At 37.3% G+C, this 19466-nt stretch overlaps 2 protein-coding genes and 1 long non-coding RNA gene across 8 annotated transcripts in view; 1 reads left to right on the top strand and 2 right to left on the bottom strand.

Annotated features, from left to right (window-relative positions):
- Positions 1–415: 415 nt before the first annotated feature.
- On the bottom strand, positions 416–10830 carry LOC138056684 (cyclin-D-binding Myb-like transcription factor 1). The gene is made up of 14 exons (XM_068902536.1): positions 10318–10830; positions 8867–9009; positions 7852–8086; positions 7211–7287; positions 6674–6752; positions 5973–6194; positions 5568–5721; positions 4305–4379; positions 3743–3811; positions 2957–3039; positions 2666–2845; positions 1653–1924; positions 1209–1545; positions 416–978 (listed from the first exon to the last, which is right to left on the bottom strand). The coding sequence occupies exons 1-14, from the start codon at positions 10472–10474 to the stop codon at positions 584–586; spliced, it is 2478 nt and encodes an 825-aa protein (XP_068758637.1). The 5' UTR covers positions 10475–10830; the 3' UTR covers positions 416–583.
- Positions 10831–10864: 34 nt separating this feature from the next.
- Positions 10865–19466, top strand: part of LOC138056681 (early endosome antigen 1-like) — a 60505-nt gene continuing 51903 nt past the window's right edge. For all 5 annotated transcript variants that reach the window (XR_011133513.1, XR_011133511.1, XR_011133512.1 and 2 more), the window contains exons 1-9: positions 10865–11034; positions 11150–11203; positions 12784–12882; positions 13203–13310; positions 14032–14253; positions 14857–14952; positions 16633–16699; positions 17691–17797; positions 18912–18998. Coding sequence is in view for 1 of the 5 variants with exons in the window: in XM_068902534.1 (XP_068758635.1) it covers positions 10993–11034; positions 11150–11203; positions 12784–12882; positions 13203–13310; positions 14032–14253; positions 14857–14952; positions 16633–16699; positions 17691–17797; positions 18912–18998 (882 nt within the window). In the remaining 4 variants the exon portion in view is untranslated. The remainder of the gene's footprint in view (positions 11035–11149; positions 11204–12783; positions 12883–13202; positions 13311–14031; positions 14254–14856; positions 14953–16632; positions 16700–17690; positions 17798–18911; positions 18999–19466) is intronic.
- The window catches only part of LOC138056689 (uncharacterized), a 25623-nt gene continuing 19477 nt past the window's right edge, over positions 13321–19466 (bottom strand). For both annotated transcript variants that reach the window (XR_011133516.1, XR_011133515.1), the window contains exons 2-3: positions 14066–14184; positions 13321–13516 (exon numbers count right to left, since the gene is read on the bottom strand). This is a non-coding gene — a long non-coding RNA (uncharacterized lncRNA). The remainder of the gene's footprint in view (positions 13517–14065; positions 14185–19466) is intronic.

Genomic DNA, 19466 nt, shown 5'->3' with positions numbered 1-19466 from the left:
GATGATGTCACGTTTGCTGTTTTGTGGAATACGGCAAATAATGCACGGAAATTCGGGCTGCACGATTATTTTTCCTTTTTAAACAATAACATTCTTGCTTTGTGGCGTTGTCGTTGCGGTAGCCGTTGTCTTCCTAATGTTCAGTACCCTGTGGGACGTAAAAGAACCCACACGCCATTCAAAGAGTATGGCACGGAGGTCCCGGTGTTGTGGTAATTCATGGTTGGGAGGGAAATGCTCGGAGATATTAGCTACACCAAGCTACTTTAAAGTTCGAGAGTAAAGAATGATATATGATATGATGATATTCCTGGTTTAATTAAACCGATTATGATCAACCAAATACCAGGCAGACTTGGAGTCAACCACCTTGCAATCACAATGTCGACAAGCTTTGAAAGCTACCACACTTAAATAAGAAAAGAATAAATATACTTTTATTGTTTTCTTTTCAATTAGCTGAATCGTGTATTCGATAAATCAGAGAACCACACTGCCGTAACCAGGTGATGTTTAGTTACTGACTGTCTCTCTCTCTCAGAATTCTTTGAATTCTCTTTGTGTGTCCCTGCTTCCTTATCATTTAACTTGATAACCAGGTGTCCGTGTGCTCCAATGTGGACGAAACAGACATTGAATTTTCAGTTACCATAATAACATTTGTTGTTTCCGTGGGAGACAGTACCGTAGGTTCATCTGATTGTGACTGCAATATCTGGTCTGGCAAAGTGACTTGAGGTACCACGGCGTTAACAGACAAGTCATTTGAATTATTGTTTCCTGACAAAGCATGCTGGGAAATTGTCAGTCCAGAGGGAGGTGACAGAGTTGATGATAGACTCGTTTCCATGCTTGAGATCACAGTCACGTGAACAAGGGGGTCAACATCCCTGTTTTGTGTGCTAATTTGATGCATATGTACAACAGGAGAGTGTGGGAGCTGGTCACCATCTAAGGTTTGAGCAATTGCTGCAGGACCTGAAAGCAAATCATACAAAAGGAAGACTGAGCTTTTCTTTGTTCTAAATTTGGGCCTAAACCCGACCATCCTTTAGGACTCCATATTATTTAAGGATTTAAAGTGGATTTTAGAGCAGATAAAATAATTTACTGTGAAAAATGTGAAAATATAATGAAAGCTAGTGTGTAGTATATAACTTCATTGAGCTGGTGACGTGGCTGCATTAGTTCAGTTCCATAAAGCTCACCTGATTGTGTTATAACTGGCACACCCTTTTCACTAGATCCTTCCATCTGAATATCAGCTGTGAGATCTGCATGGCTACCCAATGTGTCACTGTTCACAACAGTATCACCTAGAGTATTAGGCAGATCATCCTGCACAACTTCACTGTCCTGTAATTCATCCTCGGGTACAGATTTGCTGATGTCTGAGTGGGTGAGCTCTGCATTTGCTAATTCAGATGCAGTGATGGGCCCAGAGATATCAGTCTGCACTATTGCCTGTGTAAACTCGGGTGAAACTGCTGGGAGGGTTTGAACTGCATGATGTGCTTGAAGGACAGCTGTAGTCATGACAACCTCCTGTGAAAACAGTTCAAACATGAGCACAAAGACTGAACCTTTGGGTATCTACAAGAGGAGACCTTGAGGGGTTTTCTGAAACCTCATGAAAGGATCAATATTTTTACCTGGTCATGTTGACTTGTGTTGAGATCCTCAGATGCTCCCGTTAACTCCTCAGTGTGTGCCTGTCTTACCAGGTTCCCTGTTGGTTGTTGTATTATGTACGTCTGTCCTGCAGGTGCTTGAATGATATATGATGGTGCCCCTTGCACAGATGACTGACTGTTAAAAATATCTTGTGCAGTTAGGGCACTGACTTGCACCATTTCAAATCTGTTGTGACTGCTACTGAGGGGATATGTATGATCATCTCTTGTTACTCTACCATCACTAGTCACTGCAAAAGAGAACATGTACACAGCATAATGAATTGCACACTCCTAATGCTAACCCTTAACAACTAAATGTTCACAAAAATAATGCAGTCATGCTCGTACACCAGAATCAGATCTATTACTTTGATCAGTAATTTTGATAACCAGAAAGCAAGGTTTTCTTCTAAACTCCTGTGATACACAATATTTTTAATATTATTACTGGCAGCTAGTTGTAACTCTTGAATAAAACTGTTGTATGAACAGTGTATGGTTTTATCACAGTGCACATGTTCTGGTTTGCAGTTAGTATAACAAGTGAACAACTTGATTTATTCTCGACAGTCAGTGATGAGCTCTTATTAATTTTAGACAACAACACAGTGAGTAGAGTACTACTCCTTGACTACTCTAAAGTCGTAGACATGGTTGACCACAATTTATTATTGCTGAAATTGGAGGCCTATGGTGTTAACCAACACAGCATATGGTTGGTGTCAGTTATATATTATTATATTTATTAGAATTTATAGATTTGATAGCATAGTTTTTAGATATTTGAATTATGTATTTTTTCTAATTTTTGAGGGCCAAAAGTTTATTAGTTTTTAGCTATTTAGTGTTACCCTCCATAAATAAAGTGTGTATGTATGTAAAACTATGTATAACTGTTATGTACCTGTAGCATGGTGGAGCCCACATTTTGTAAACTTGCCCTCTAAACAAGCACAATGAAAGACAGAGTATAATATTATTACAGGTACCTGTAATGGTATGAGAGATTCCAGAATTTGTTATGGTTTCAGTTGGATTAACCCGAGCTCCTCTTCCTCCGGGTACAATATGCAGCCTTGGAAGGTGACTCCCTTTAAACCGAGCTTCTTGTCTCTCAATTTTATTCCGGAGTGTTCCAATGTATGTGTTATATAAATATGAAGATATACCTGTAGATTCAAGTATTTACAGCTTGAGGTCAAATTTAAAGATCATAAAAATGGTGTCATAATGTAAACCCTGGTATGTCTGCATCCCCATTTAACAATACATCTTGTTACCTTCAAATGTTGTTGCTTCACTTTCAGGAACATGTTTTTTCAATGCCCACCACTTGCTTCTAAGCCACTGGGGTGAGCGAACACTGAAAGGAAAAAAAAGTCATTCCCTTAAAATACTGAATACTATTTTGTATGTAAACATAATATAATTGATTAGTAATACAATCTACAGTGGAACCTCTCCTTTGGGACACCTCTACTAAGGGGACACAGAATTTGGTCCTTGGAGAAAGGTTCAAACTAATCTTTGACTGCAATCCAACCTCTATTCGGGGGAAGACTGCCCTGGACCTGAAGGTGTCCCTTGAATGGAGTTTCCACTGTAGTGGCCTAGGAAATTAGTAAACTATAAGCCTAAAACAGGCACATGAGCAGAGCAGAGCAGAGCAAATCAAAGAGGAGTGGACTGAAAAGAGGAGGGAAGAGAAAAGTAGAGTGGAGCAACTACATGTAACTGACATGATGCAAGATGGGGCCCATATGAAAATTTAATGTATTAAAGTTCCCTTCCTTCCACAGTTCAAATATAAAAAAAGTGTATACATTCTAAAACCATGGAGCCAACAGTTTGATGTCCTAATCTAGAAAAATAAAAAAGGTAATCATTTGCAAAAGTCATCCCAAATGCAGCATTTTGTGGTGTTTGACTGGCTCAGGTTTGAACCCACAAGTCTTGAATGGTAGCCTGTTGGTCTACCAGCAGAGAAAAAAAAACCAGTTGATCACCATAAGCCATTTTATTTTTCACCATTTTAGTTTCTGATACTAAATACCATATTATCCTACCTGGCCCAATTATTCGCCATAACTTGCCAATCAATGTCGTTTTCATCTTGGAGATTCAATTCCTGGATTCTGATGATTACAACAAACACTGTTTCTTAAAATTTAGCAAATGTCAGTAGTACAGTGGCTGTCATACCCTCTTTCTGCCCACCTACATAAGCCACCTTTTATCTGAACAATGTCAGTCAATTACTATTGTTAGGAACTCTTGTAAGGGACTAACTCTCGCAAGTTACTGCACAGGCTCGGCATTTTGGGCAGTTTCTTCCCCCCTTTACTTTTTTTCTATTACCAAGTTCTTTTCACAAGAACAGTTGATGATTAGAAACATAAGACAAATGGAGACTCCGGAACTACTTCAAGCTGCTGTCAGTAGTCATGTTTTATCTTTATTACTAAACTGTGATATTGATAATGATAATGATGATGATTTCTATTTGTTTTGGAGTGATACACAACCCTTGCTAAGTGTAGATGTAGATGCAGGTAAAACATTTAAATTTCCCTTGTGTGTGGTGTATTTTTCAATAGATGCCCAAGATGGATATTTCATTTGCATCACCTTGTAATAAGTTGAATTTCATCTTGCTTTGTCCATTCTTGTCCTCCCTTCTCTTTCCAGTTTAAGTAATTTAGCCTGAATGGTACAAGAAACAGTTAGTCTCTTGCTACTAAATACTTGTGATCTATCACTAATTCTCAAGAATCTTGAGCTCTTGGGCATGGGTTACAATAATTGTTCAAGACCAAAACATTTGACACTCCTGTCGGTAATTGTGAAGATCAGCTTCCCTTCACCGGCCAACCGTCGGGCGACTGTCATCCATCAGATGGCCTACAAGCAGGTATATTTTTAGCAAAACGTAAATAAAGCTGTCGGCCTATTGTTGGTGGAGGGGAGCTCTTCTTCACAATTACCCTCCTGTCTAGTGTCTTCTTCAGGGATGATGTAATAGCTACTTTCAGATTGGAGTACGAGGTCGACTACGAGTGCGCGCATTTGGTTTAAAGAATGGAAATTTTCGAAATGCGTGTACACGTTCATAACTGAGAACTCCTACTTGTATTATTGTCACCTCATAATCCAATCTGAAGGTCGCTATTATTACATCAAAGGGGCTGAAAAATCCATCAAGAGCCAAAACATTAAAGTTTCTCTTTAAAACATCGTCAGACATTTGCATATTTCTGTCAGAGCTAAGGATCTTGCACCAAAAGTACAACAAACTGCTGTATTTTACACAATTTCATGCAATAATTAAGTTATAACTGTGATTTCTGAAAATGAAGAGTGATCAGACAACCAATGTCTGTTAAAAAGAGAATCAATAAAGCAGTAGGGAAAACTCTGCTTTGTTGAAATATTATGCTGGCCAACCAACCATACTAATTCATGCTTATGATAAGAAGCGCTACCATATTGGAGGTTCTTTTTTCTATAATTTTGTGACATGCACACCTTGCTTAAGGCTGCATGAGTTGATTACAATATTCAAACAACCACTGCATGTCTTATAGAATGTACACTTTAATTTAAACGTTTTTTTATTAGGTAAGTATGGACTGCACACACTTACGTTCACAAGCTCACAGGAGTTTTCTAATTTCTGCCTGTTCCTATTTATTCTTTGCAATCAGGGCATGATCGTCACTAACTGAGGTTAACTACTCAAAGCTTGAATGTTTCTTAGCATAAAAAGAGCTATTTTCGGATCTATTTAAATCCAAGAAAATGAAAGGTTTTCCAAGCTGTTCACACATGACAAGATGAAATTCCTATAATGCCTCTGAACATAGTCTGCAAGCATGAAAATAGCATTAATACCATTTTGACCGGCATTGTTTCTCTGATCTTGTGCCAACCCTCTCTGCCACAGATGCCCATGATATTCCTGCTGTAATGTAATCACTTGAATTTTCGCTGCTGAGCTCATGGACTGCACTTGAAAGTCTCTGTTCCTCTTCAGCTGTCCACTTCCCTGCAAAGGAATAATAATAATAATGTTCCTTTTTCAAGAAGGAGACAAACATTTTCTTTTGACCACTTTCTTCATGGTGTAAAATGTGCTGACAAAAGAAGGCATCGTCATAATTTCCATCCCAAGTTGGTAGCTGCTGTACAGTGTAGCTAGGGCTATTTGGTTCCACCCTTGTTGACTTAAACCTTAGCAGCAACCTTGCTTTGACAACTTGGCCAAAAAATCTGTAACAGCATGCATATGAGACATACCTGAATGACAGTGGTCCCTCATTAGTCTGAATCTGTCCTTCACAGATGAGGCACTGCGTCCCATAGCAGCACCAATTGTGGCCCAGTCATTGCCATGTTTTTCTTTCAAAGATTTCAACTGCTGTACTTCTTCCAAAGAATATTTTCCCACATAATTTCTTCTGTCATACATTCTGAGCACACGGCGGTAGATGGCAAATAATGGACGCCTAATCCCTTTGGCTACAATAAAAACAACAATAAATATACTCTAATCACCTAAGAGTCTTTTAAATTCAAATTCTGTTATGACACTTGGATTTCTATGCAATGGAAGTTGACGTGTTTATATATAATTATGCATGTGTACTGTATTACATGTATGTTGTAGTCACACATCACAAAACTACATTTTACAAATGTACACCAATCAGTACGGTCAAGGAATTAACTAATAAGTTGCTTGACTCCTAAAGAGTCCTACATGCCAGAATTCAACCTGGTTTCCATAGAAAGAAGCAAATGAACATAGCACAGCACCCCTATAAACTGAGATGTCAGTTAATCTGAAGGTTTAACTTAATCAGTTGGTAAAAGGTACTAATTTTAGACAATTAGGTTAACGGAGATAATACAGAACAAAGTTTCTTGTCACAGATGAAGCAAATTGGCAATGGAGTTGTCCTTGTTCTCAGACCTCCAAAAGTCAACATCGCATTTACCGATTGTTCTGTAAAAGTCTTTTCGATCATCCTTGGTCATTTCAAATATTATGATATTAGGATCTGGGATGTTGTTGACCTGAAAAGATATTAAATAAAACAGAGGATGAGAATTTAGTGCAAAAGTATAATAAAGGAAAAGAACAGGATAAACCAGCAGCAATTATCCTGTCTTGAGTAGTTCAGTGTTCCTTGTGACCATAATCTTTGCTCTGAACAACAATTTAGTCCAGATATGACCCTAAGCACTACAAAGTGTTATTGAGTCCTCCACTGTCATCTTGTGCAAAACACAGATTAAGAACAATGGTTCTTTAAAACTGGCCGGTTGCATATGTGTATTTTTAAATATCTCTCTATTCGGTGTTTTTGGGATGTCCAGAAACTACAGTCTTTTTCCCAATTTCAAATTTTGATGTGGTACTATTGTGCAAGGGTCAAGAACTGTTACATAACAAGAAGACTTGAAAAATGATCAAGCAAGCTATCAAGTGTTTTGGTTAAAAATGATCAACGATAATATGATATTACCAGTACCTTGCAGTATTCAAGTATATTCTCCCTCAGTCTGTCATTTTCCTCTTTAGACCACATGCCTTGTCTCCACTTGACCCCTTGCAAAACATGATGCACGTAATTATGATTATCTACGTATATATTATTGTTAAGGACTATTACAACAGCAAAACCAGAAGTTACTATAACTAGAAAATCCAGTAAACTCGATAACATTATTACTGTAGACAACTTCAATTTGACCAAAATTTGCTGGTGCAAATTCATTGATTCACCAATCATACTATTCATGCTCAACATCAACAGAATAAGCTTGGTCTTTAATTAATCAGGAGGAAGATTAAAAGGTCTTAATCAAGAGGAATCTGGTGGCTTACCTATCTATAAATAATCTGGTAGTGTATATAGTCTCACCTTTTTCGATTCCTAATTATGGGAACAATATGCTATTGTGCTTTTCTTCAGCCTAGCAAGTCTATATTACAATATTGCTCACCTACATAACTTTATCAAAACAGTAGGTTCAATTTTCTCTTTTAACAAGACCAACTTTTACGACAAGAAAGGAAAGGTCCTTGTTTGGGTTAAAGAAACAGTGTTGACAGTGTACTAAAAAACTACCAGATTTTCAATTTCGATTAATTTTTAAAATCTCACATTACCTTTGCCATGAAGACTATCTTTATCCTCTTTAGTAGTAAACCAAGCTTGATTGACAGAGTTATTATTGTCGCTGGGCACTGCAGGTTGAGATGCAGGAATGATTGGCGATTCTTGAGTCAGCTGTCCCGCTGCAAGGGCAGCTACAGCGGCTGATAAACTTAATGTTGCAGTTGTAGTCTCTTGAGAGAGTGCAGTGATTTGACTGCTGTTACTGAATGTTTGGGAATTCACATCCTGGCAAAAATTGCATACATGTACAATCATTGTAAATCCTAAAGCATTGTGTTTTAAGTAATTTGTTACATCTGATCAGTCAGTCATAAAAGATGCACAAAAGAAAGAAAGCCAACTAGAATCCAAAGCAAATACAAGTAACCCACCCAAAGGCATACATCACTGGAGAATAAAAACACTATTGATAAGATAAAAGATAAAAAAGTCATGCAGGAAGATCATCTTGGCACTAGATATTTAAATAGCTAATGGAGTAACAGTAGGGTAACTGAATTCAGAAACTTTGGACCACTTGTTTTTGTATTTGATGGCAGTCTTATGATAAACAAGGTAGAATATAAATAAGTGCTATTCTCATTCCATCATGCACTTAAATGACAGGGTATTCTTCTTTTCAAACTTTTGGATCATAACTTGAAAAGAAGGCAAACCCTAAACCCTAACCCTCCCTGCACCCAAACTAATAGAGAACTTAAGCATGCAATGTTTTTGAGCCACGGAGAGAACCAGAAGAGAACCTTTTGCATGCCAGGACAGTGGTCTCTCCTCGAATTATAAAATATTCGTCTCTAATAAGGACAAGATACTTCACAATATGAATATGGCTGTGTCAAGACAAGTGAATGTTGTTCAGGAAGAACCTCAAATAACCCAGGTGTCTTGCAAAATTGTTTTCAGAGCCGTCAGAAATAGAGGTTTAAAAGGTCTCAACAATTTTTGTCCAGGACAGCAGAGAATAAAATAATCCAATGTTTCTTTTCCTTTAAGAAGACTGCTAACCTGGGAAACAGCAAGAGACACTGCAGAGGACATGTTTACCAATGTTGCAAGGTCAGCAAAGCCATCTGATGACTCTGGATCCAGGTGAATATGCTTGCTAACTTGATCATCTGTTTTTTCATCATGTTTTCTTTTGACTCCAGCTACAAAACAATCATCAAATAATAATGATGATAATAATAATAATAATAATAATAATAATAATAATAATAATAATAATAGTGCTGTGAAATATTAAATAACAACAGGATACATTATTAGCCTACAGTTTCTCCAAAGAAGGTAAAGCTGACTTTTATTTTGAAGTCTACTATTTAATAATAATTAATAATAGGGACCTTGAAACCGACATTTATTGCAAAAGTCTAAAAGTCCTTTGACTCTGATCTTGCTGTCTAGTTTATGGCTACTGTCAACCTTCAGGGGTGTCTTTTGGAATATCACTCTTGTTTGCATTGTTTTTAAAGCAACCCAAGGAAACTATACCACTAGAAAGCTAATGAAATATAGTATTTGAAAATACCTTTACCTCTCACATTTCTTATCTCAGAAAGTGAGCACAAGCGCTCAAACATAAAACTTACCCAGTCTGCTCTGCTGAGTTAATAACTGTTGCGTTAACACTGACATCCAAACAAACTGTGCTATACCATTCGTGAGATAATAAGCTAACAAAGGATGTGAGGCATTTTCAAAATTCTGAATAGCTTTCCCGTGGCTTCCAAGTGCGTGGCATGCATACCAAAAAATTATGTTAGCTAACTTTACGATGGATTTTCTCAAGAACCAATTACAGTATGGAAAAAGCCTCACATAGTTTGCTGGCGTATTATCTCCTGAGCGATATAGACTTTAGTGCAGTTTGTTTAGATGTCCGTTTTATGCAAAGGTTATTAATTTAGTGGAGCAGACAAGGTAAGTTTCATGTTTGAGTGCTTGCCCTCTCTTTCTGAAATAAAATGTGAAAGTTAAAGGCATTTGCCAATCTTACACTTTATTAGCTTTCCAGGGGTATATAGCTTCCTTCGGTTTCTTTACAAACAACGTGAGAGTCAAAGCTGGATCTCAACATTGTTCCTACCTACAAAGTGATAATAACCAATATTAATGTTAATTTTAATTATTTATGTGATAAGCCGTAATATAAATTTCAGACATAAAACAATTTCACTGTGTGCCTAAAACACGATTCACAAAGTCAACTTCCCAATAGAGATTAAGAAACAGAGGAGAGAACTAAAACCTTTCTATTTATTTATTTTTTAATTTATATATATTTTTATTCTTATGACAGATTTGTAACGCGGGTAAAATCCCGCGAGAATCTCGAAGGCACGCGAACATATCCATTGACTTTTGTTGTCAACAATTATTTCCCCAAAAGGAAGATGATCCGCGAAAAACGTTATTCTTATGCTTCTTTCGTTGATGAATGTTAAAAGCTCTCTTACCTAGATCGGAAAGAGAAGATACTTGAGTTTCCGCCGAAAATGCAAAGTCAAGATCCTCGCCATTTTCTTCGAGTGCCTTTGCGTCTACAGTGCATGTAGCTTCGGGTTGCAAAGAAACATTAAATTCATCCTGGTTGGTCATTCTATCTTCTTCCATCTATTTTAAGTTTTACTTCCGGTCGGAAAAAATGTACACAAAATTTCGAATTTCGAGCTTCAGTGAAATCAACGTCCGGGAACTTGGCACACGCTGAAATGAAAATCCCGAATGTTCAAAGCCCCGTACGTTTGCCCGAGCTGCTTTAAATCTCACGGAGCACCCTCCATGTGCCCATCTGTATTCCTTATAAATGTCCTAAATAGAAACAAAAGTTAACAAACTTCTCAACGGAATGTTAAACCACCATCACATTGCGGTACAATCGAGTAAAGTCACCAATAAAGTTGATAAAACGTTGATAAAAGAGAAGTAGATACGTAACTTTGTGCAATTACCATTCAGGGGTGGTACCCCCCGAAAATTTAACGCCTTCAAGCTCCGTTATCAGCGGTTTACCATAACATCCGCTACCTACCGTTTCGCCCACAACACGATCGGTCTGCAGGAAAATTTCGTTATTACTTGTAAAGTCGAATAAGTGGTATCAGTTTATCCTTTAAAAGAGGAGGTTCAAGATGTTTAAGCGCTGGCGTGATAGAAAGAAGGAAACCGAACAGGTGGTATTAAGCAGTTTTCGATCGTATATTTGCCCGCGAAATACATGTCACGACATCGTAAATCACTGAAAGTTAATTGTTCACTAATGTTGCAAATTTATTTTTACCTGCTCAGCAACCTGAGAGTCCAACAAGGGAAAATCAACAACAATTGCTCACCGAAACCTCCGTGAGTGTACAGTGTAATTAGCACTTTCTAATTAACATGTCAAACAAGTTTCACGCTTCAGTGTTGTAAAACACATGTGTTACGTGGATGATAATCTTACAACTTTACACTCACGCAATCTAATATCACGCTCTGGTTTTTATTAGCACCATATCATCCCAATTGTTTTTTTTTTCTTTTTTTTTGTTATGCACTTTGCGATTTGCTGAAACAATGACAGTAATTTATTTCTTTTGATCAGCGTCAGTGGCTTTCAGTTAAAAAAAAAAAAGTACTTTTGCTAATTTGTAAGGCCTTTCAGAGTAATAAAGAATGTTTTTTTTTTATTTCTCTTGATCCAGAGATTGTAGACTTTTTTTGAAGACGAAGTATATCAAGGATAGTTTTAGGAAGAAGATAAATGACAAAATCATTATTATTTTGGACAAAATTAATCATGAAATTCAGACTTGACTCTAGTATCACATGTATTTGTGATTCACTCTGACGAAGGGCTAACGCTCGAAACGTCAGCTTTTAGAATCTCTGTACGGTGGCCAATTTACATTATCAACTCCGTTGATAAAACCAAATTTTTGTATATTACTTCCCCACCGACGCAGCACCACAGTTTCTTTAGAAACTACCCCTTCATTCATTTGATACTTGTTAAGTTCATCAGCTGTTAAAGACACCTAACCCTAAGTGACATCCATGGTGATCATCCTCTACAACTCTCGCATAGTTACTTCCTCTCTGAAATAAACAAAATCACATGTATTTGTGCACTTAAATAAGAAGAGGCAGATAGTATGAGCTGAAACCCAGGAAGTACTCATACTAGACTATTCTCAAGTACACTGGAAGTGAACAAGTTTTTCTCTAGAAAAAATAAAAGTTAATCCCTACAGCTATTTGGTAACCATGGCAACAGCTCAGTGGCGGTCTTTATGATTTACCCACTATACATAAAGGTGTTTTTGACTAACAACACAAACATAAGCACAAGCAACATACACACATGCATGAGCTTGTTATAAATTTATGCCTATTGTCTTAATAAAAATAAAAACCAGTGATGGATCCAGGGGAGGGGTCCGAAGAGCCCGGGACCCCCCTTACTTTTGGATGTTAAAAGTAAAGCCCTTTCAACATGTCTTGCACTTTTTGCAGACAACAACACCAAAAACCATGCGAGCTAGCGAGCCCCCTCCTTAGCCTTTGTCTGGATCTGCCACTGATAAAGACGCCTTTGAGTTTTCATGCATTGGTTTTGTCATCAGTGAATACCAGCTTGAACGTTTGCCAATTTTATCACTCCAATACTTTTGAAGAAGTTTTTGATTAAGTGGTTTGATTTTATTAATAACCATTTATAGTGTCATCAAATTTGGAACAAAAACTTGAATATTTCTGTTTACAAGGGAAGAGTTTGGGTTATGGTTATGGTGCTGCAAAATGCTTAGAATTTCTTTGTGCTGGTCCACAGCCAGGTGCCATTTTTCTCTTCAATTGCTGTCTAATTATATTTGTGTAGAGAACAGCATAATTAAAATATATTGATAAGGTAAGAAATAAGGGACTATTTTCTGTGATTTTAGGGATTTATATGCCCAGTGTGCATGATTTCCTTTAGCTCACCAGAAGATCTTCAAGGTCACTTTGAAACAGTACATGTCAAGCAATTTCCTTCAAGTGGAGTAAGTTTAACTTTTTACCTCCTGGTCTAAATGATTAACTTGGTCCAAATGGTTTTTAATTTAAGCAAGTAGATATGAAGAATGTCACCATGAAATGGTATTGTCCTATTGTCAATACTGTATGTGGGAGCAACTCGTCCAGACCTTGATGGTATAGGGGCCATGAAGGCCTGTTCCAAGCTGTGCTTATTGCCAGCACCTTACCTGTGAGAGCGTCTACTTTTGTTGCAAAATGGCGAGGCCTGGGCCTCTGGGACCCCTTGTCTCGATCTGGTACTGGTATTTTGGAGGTACTGATGATTTCTTGTACTTCTCTTAAGGCATTTATCTGTCCCTTGTGCATGGAAACTTTCAACAGTCCAGGAGAGTTACAAAGCCATTTTGATCAGCAGCACGAATCTCAAATTGAAGATGATGCTACATCTGTGGTAAGCCATTGTCAAGGCTGTAAAATACATTCAATGCTTTTGCAGGTCCCTCGTATATAAGGTAATGTCAGGGTGATGACATATTTCTTGTTTTTTTTGGACATGTTGGTTACATTGTTGCTGTCACTGTTTCATTTGATGAATTCCATATTTCTGTTGTTTTTCCTGAACACCATGTCTTTAAGTTGTTACTTGGTCTCAAGAAGCTGTCAAGTGAACCACAAACTGGTTATGCTTTCAGTCAGTGTAAAAAAATAGTCCTTCTCAAGACTATTCTCACACACGGGATCGTACTTCAGCAAGTTTTGAAAAAAAGATAATTTTAAAATCCCATGTCATTTAAAACTGCACAGATCTACACTTACCTACAACCAACCAACATCACAGGCAACCATCACAAGGACTTCAGTTGTTCATAGTCACACACATACAAACCCAGGTAGTTAAATGATTTTGATGATGATGATGACGATGATGATGGAATTGTCTGTTGGTACGTTCTTTATGGTTTTCCTATGCAACACTATGTGATCCTTTTAAAATTGTTACTCAATATATATATTTTGTCATGCAATAACGTATAATGGCTTTGAGTCATTTCATACCATTAGCATTGCTATAAGCTTTCTATACAGTTACAATGTGCTGCATCTCAAGCAATTATTTTTATTTTTACTTCCACCTGTAGCCTTCTTAGATATTGTAATTTGTTGTTCTACAGATGCCAACAGTTGCTCCTTTATCCCAGAGTTTACCTGCGGACACCACAAAGATATGGAGTGAAAAACATGGCTCCCTTTTGTCTTTTGATGAAGAGCTTCCAGCACCAAGGAAAGAGTCCGAAGTTTCACTGTTATCTAACCAGCTTAAAGAACTGGAAGATAAAACACAGGAGATTTTATACTTACAGCAAGAACTTAATGAGTTGAATGCATCTTTGAAGGTTTGAATTTTTGTGTGTTATGCTGTGGTTCAAAATTTTTTTCTTGGTTTAAGATTTTTCAGACCAGCTCAATTTTAATTTCTCTTTGTGTAGTATTTTATTATCATAATCTGAAACCAAGGAAAATCAGAATTGAACTGGTTTGAAAATTTTTGAACCAGGAAAAAAATTGAACCACAACATTTATGCCTTTGTCATGCGTCCAAGGGATGGTCAATCCAAGATTTCACCAATCAATGCTCCATGCAACTGGAACCACACCTATTTAAATTGATGGAGTGCTTGGCAGCTCTTGATCCAAGCCAGATTGTGACTTAATTTCAGGTGTGGATCAAAAGCAAATTACCAAAAATTAATAGTAAGTATTGTTAGATGGGGTCAACTGTTTATTATTCTTGTCCGTGATGACTAACAAGTCTAACTAATCAAGACAAAGGTAGCACCTTCTTTTTAAGTAATAGGACCTCAAGTGTTGGATTCAGTTTTGCTGGGACCCATGAACTACTAAAATCTTGGATTTTGTTGATCTTCATTGAGATCTTTTAAGACCTTTAAAGATCAGTAAGATCTTTTTACCAGAACAATTTAACTAATGTTTTTTAGGAGGAGAAATGGTACTGTGCTGCTTTGAAGGAAGAAGTTGACAAGATAACCAAGGAAAAAGTTGATTTGGAAGAAAAGAACTGCTTACTGGAAAAGGTTTGTGATAAGTGCAATTTAAGAGATGATTTTAACCTGCAGAGCAGGCGTTTTTTGGCAGGTGGACACTTGTTCAAGGTCTAAAGTTTGTAATGGGCTGCCATTTTAAAAGCACACAGCCGGTAGAGGATTGAGACAAGGGGCGGGGGAAAGGGTGGAGAGGCGAGAAAAAAATGCCTGTCAGTGAGGCCTGTTGAATTGACGAACACCCCTAAATTAGTTGTGCTTGATCGCATTTCCAGAAATTCACAAAGAGCCAATAAAAACCGAGATTGTTTTTTACTGGAAATTACAAATAAACTTTTGAAATTAAAAAAAAGTTCAAGGTTGTGTCTGTTTCAAAAGCTGGGCAACTAAACCCGTAAATCTGGTTGTCCTGATGAATGCTTGGTTGCCCATTGGGAAACCCCCTACGTTTAAATGCACACTGTGCTGAGATGCTATCACATGGCATTGGAGTTTGAGTATCCCATAGTGCCTTTGGTTTTTGTGGAAGTCTAGGTTTAAGTTTAGCATTTTCATACATTTTCCTATCTGACAGTGTTCTGCAAAAGCTACAGATATTCAAAACACAGGGAAATGCTCAGCTGTGACAAATCAATTATTATTTAAGTCACACTACTATCAGACATTGACAATAGAAAACTGACAAGTGAGTTGGGTGCTGCTTATGTAATTTATTTTCTATCTTTGGCTAGGTTGTGCATTGTTTTTTGTTCGGGAAACCAAACTTTTTATTTTAGCAAAAACTAGTCGCCTGGTAAACGTTCTGGTCATTTGGGACCACTGGACGACTGCTAATTTCGAGAACTGCCTTTACGATCTGCTTGAAAGCTAATTGCAGTCTTGGTTAGTTATGCTGGGAACATTCTTAACAGGTGTCATGCTTATTTAATCGTTCTCTCCATTGCTGTTTCCATCAGCATAGGAATGGATTTAAGATTGGGGAGACTGAAGTCGACATGTAGGACATCAGCAATGCAATAAAATTATTACAAGCATAGTCAACACATAAAAATGAAGATTTTAATTACCGGTATACATGTAGAACCACAGAACAAATGACAGACATGAAATATAACAACGCCTGCAAAATTTTTTGGGGAGGCTAAGTGCCTCTATGGTGGATTCCATTATTCCTGATACAGGTGTCTGTCTTTCTTTCCTTATTTGTTTCAGTTTCAGTTGGTCAAAAATAGAGCAAAGTTCCAAGAATTTACTGATAGTGTTCTCTCAACACAACTCAGGGAACTTTATGCCCTACTCTTTGCAAATAGTGTGTAGGTTCTTTAACATACTACAGTGTTTATGAGATGAGACCTAAGGTTTATAGTTCTGATCAAAGAAGATGTGGAAGTTATTGATGGATGTAATAATAATTATAGATTGATGGACCATTGATGGATGTAATTACAAAGGCAGCACTTTCTCCTCAGATTCTTAAAAGTCCTGGGTGTTGATCTGGCTGTTCTTCAATTACCCACAACCTACTGCACATTAGTCTGAGCCAACCTGCTGGTCTTGTTGGTACACAGAACTGCTGATAGCGCTGTCTGCTATTTGACTTTATGAGCCTGAGAGAACATTGCCATACTGCTACTGCCTTTCCTGTTCTGTAATTTGTTTTTGGCTTTCATAATTATATAAAATACAGTGGTTTCAAAATGGTCTCTTCTTTAGGAGAAGCAAGATTTAGAGAAGGAATCTGACCAAAAAGTCATGGCAGAGAAAGAGAACAGTGTTAAATGTAAGTAAGTCAAACAACAGCAAAAAGGATTTGTGTTAAAGTGGGTTGATACTATTCATAAAAGGCCAACTTCATAGGACAGAAAAATTTGATTTACTGCTCTTTTGAATGTTCTGCGAGGATAAGTCAAATTAATGTGATATTGACTTTACCATTCAGTTAAGTCAAACATTCAGTCTTTTGACGCTTTTAAAAGACATGGTTTTGCTTGAAAGAGAGGCCTGTACCACTTGAAGACCCATGCAATTTAGGGCATTTCAAAAATGCATTTGATGGGCGTCAAAGGTGTGCAAAGCTGTAAAAAGGCAGCATTATTCAAATTTGCGACTTTTCCTTTGATACTGTGTAAATCTAATTTTTCAGTCCTTGCTTGTTCAAAGCAGGCCTGGGTCAGTGTTAATTTAGTGAGACCAAATCCCTTAGATTGACGTACTGTAGTGATCCTAGTGCTGGCCATCACATGAAATAAGAGATGTGGGTGATATAAGATGAAAGGCGAAAAAATTCAGGCAGCTTCAAGGAGATTCGAACCCATGAACTCTGCAATGCCAGTGCGGTGCTATGAAGCCATTCAGTTGGGAGCAGCTAGGTCAATTTGTTCTTCAAACACACAGTTCTTTCATTCATAATTCCTTTAATAGTGGGAACACATGAGCCCAACAAATTGACCTACTCCCAACTGATTTGCTTCATAACTTACCTAGTAGACCATTGCACTGGCATGGCAGGTTAAAGCTAGCCTGCGTGGCAGGCCGGCGCTCCTTTCTACGGCCTGCCACGCAGGCTAGGTTAAAGCCTCCAGACTTTTTCAGGTGTCTATAAAAATCACAATTGTTTAATAAATTGCCTGGACTTTAGTACAAGGATCACTTCTGTTTTCCTAAAGTACAACATCTTAGTCATGTATATAATAATCATCAATAAAACTGAATAACATTGATGATGGTATGTAAAACCAAATTCATTATTATTTTTTGTTTTCCTTGTACAGCTATGGCGGAGTATGCTCAACTGAAAGTAGAGCTTGCCAGAGCATTGGAAGCTCAGACTGGAAGCCAAAGTGAGCAGATGAATTTAGCTCAACGCACATCAGAACTGGTGATTGCCTCCTTTCTTGATATGTTTTCTTCACCAACCCATAATACAGCTCATTTTGAAATGAGAATGGATGCCCAGAATAGTGAAGCATGTCACAACTGTGAGAGTAAATAATTTTCATTGTTTTATGTGAATAACAAACCATATAACATACTGCATTATGAACTGCTGAAAGTTCAAGTTACATAATTTGTAATGGACTCCTTTGGGCTGAGCAACTTGAAACTATATGTTCACTACTCCATGTATGCCAATGTGAAACTCTGTGGTGCAACCCTCGTTTTTGGGTCGGAGGTTACATGGCCAGCTGTGTTTGACACTGGAGTTTTGACAAAACAAAAAAAAATTGTAAGTCACCGAAACTTAATAATAATAAATTCTTGTATACTTGTGCCCAACATGGCACGTACTCTGGCTAGTTTACAACGTACATCTTTGTTATTGGATGTCCATGTTATGGTCAATTGACACCAGTCAAGACAAGGTATCATGTGACCTGATATTGTGGGCTCAAGTTTAAAGCTCATTGAGGTCACCTGTTTTTTGGAAGTTGACCGCTGACCAGGTACTGGGTTTCAGTCGGATCACAGGCTCAAGCTAGGTAACTTATTGTAAGAATAAATAACCCGGTAGCTCCACTTTTAGGCTATGGCCAAATCTATAATATTAGTTATGTTCCATTAATTTTCGGAATAATTAATAACCAACTACAGCTAGCTGCATACAACGTATAAGGTGACAATTGTAGATCCTTATACAAAATTGCTGCAGGTGCAAAACACAGGTCACAGGTCATTGTTTTACAGAAAGTATCCTAAACATTCATAAAACCTAACCGTACTTTCTGTATTGGTAAAACAATGACTTATGGCCTGTGACCTCTGTTTTGTACCTGCTGTACAAAATTAGTATCCTGTACTTGTTGTATTTCAATGTATCACATAATTAAAAGAGTATTTCTGTGCTTAAATAATGTAGAACAAGGCTGTATGAGTTATGCTGAAGGGAAATTGGAAACTTGAACCTTGGGCATTGGTGTAAAGTAACTTAAAATAGTTTTTTAAGGGACGAAAATAATAAAAAAATTATGGTTTAATAGCATGTCTTGTTATAGGCAACAGAAAATGCTGGACTTAAAGCATCTTTGGAAGAGGAGAAAAAACAACATCAAGTGAGCAGTGAAGAAATAAGAAGGCTGAAGGTAAGAAAAAGTGAGGAGAAAATGACATGTATTCTAAGGTTCATCAAAGAGAGGCCAGTTAATGTTAATATCATTATTTCTCTTTCTCGTTCGGTTCAGTCACATCCTATGACAGTGAAACATAAGATGGCGGTGGCAAGAAGATATAAATTTTATGTCTGAGTGGCAAGAACAATCCATGAGAACATAAAATTCATATCTTCAAGCTAAGATGTAATTTTCATTTCCTGATGTGGGCAATAAAATTGTACATGGTAGAGATTGAAAAGCAGGTTTCAAATACAAATACTACTACTTTCAATTCAAATAGTGGGTATTAAATTTAATAAAAACAAAAAAGGGTGGGAAGAAAGATGGGAATTGTGATGTCATTGCTCAATATGACCATTTGTGTTACATACAAAAAGTACGCCACTCGGTTTCGGATATGTAGTGGTCGTATTGATTGTACAAGTGTTTTTAAGAAGT

Source organism: Montipora capricornis, chromosome 7 (assembly GCF_036669925.1).
Source record: "Montipora capricornis isolate CH-2021 chromosome 7, ASM3666992v2, whole genome shotgun sequence".
In the NCBI taxonomy this organism is placed as follows: Eukaryota; Metazoa; Cnidaria; class Anthozoa; order Scleractinia; family Acroporidae; genus Montipora; species Montipora capricornis.
Note: the sequence above shows the minus strand (reverse complement) of the source record. Positions and strands in the feature narration are given on the sequence as shown.

Excerpts from the sequence above, each read along its gene's own strand:
- LOC138056684 (XM_068902536.1), bottom strand. The coding sequence starts at position 10,474 with ATGGAAGAAGATAGAATGACCAACCAGGATGAATTTAATGTTTCTTTG. Across the intron at positions 2,846-2,956 it reads TGAAGCAACAACATTTGAAG|GTATATCTTCATATTTATAT; the intron begins GTAACAAGATGT and ends TTGAATCTACAG. Across the intron at positions 979-1,208 it reads GCCAGTTATAACACAATCAG|GTCCTGCAGCAATTGCTCAA; the intron begins GTGAGCTTTATG and ends ATTTGCTTTCAG.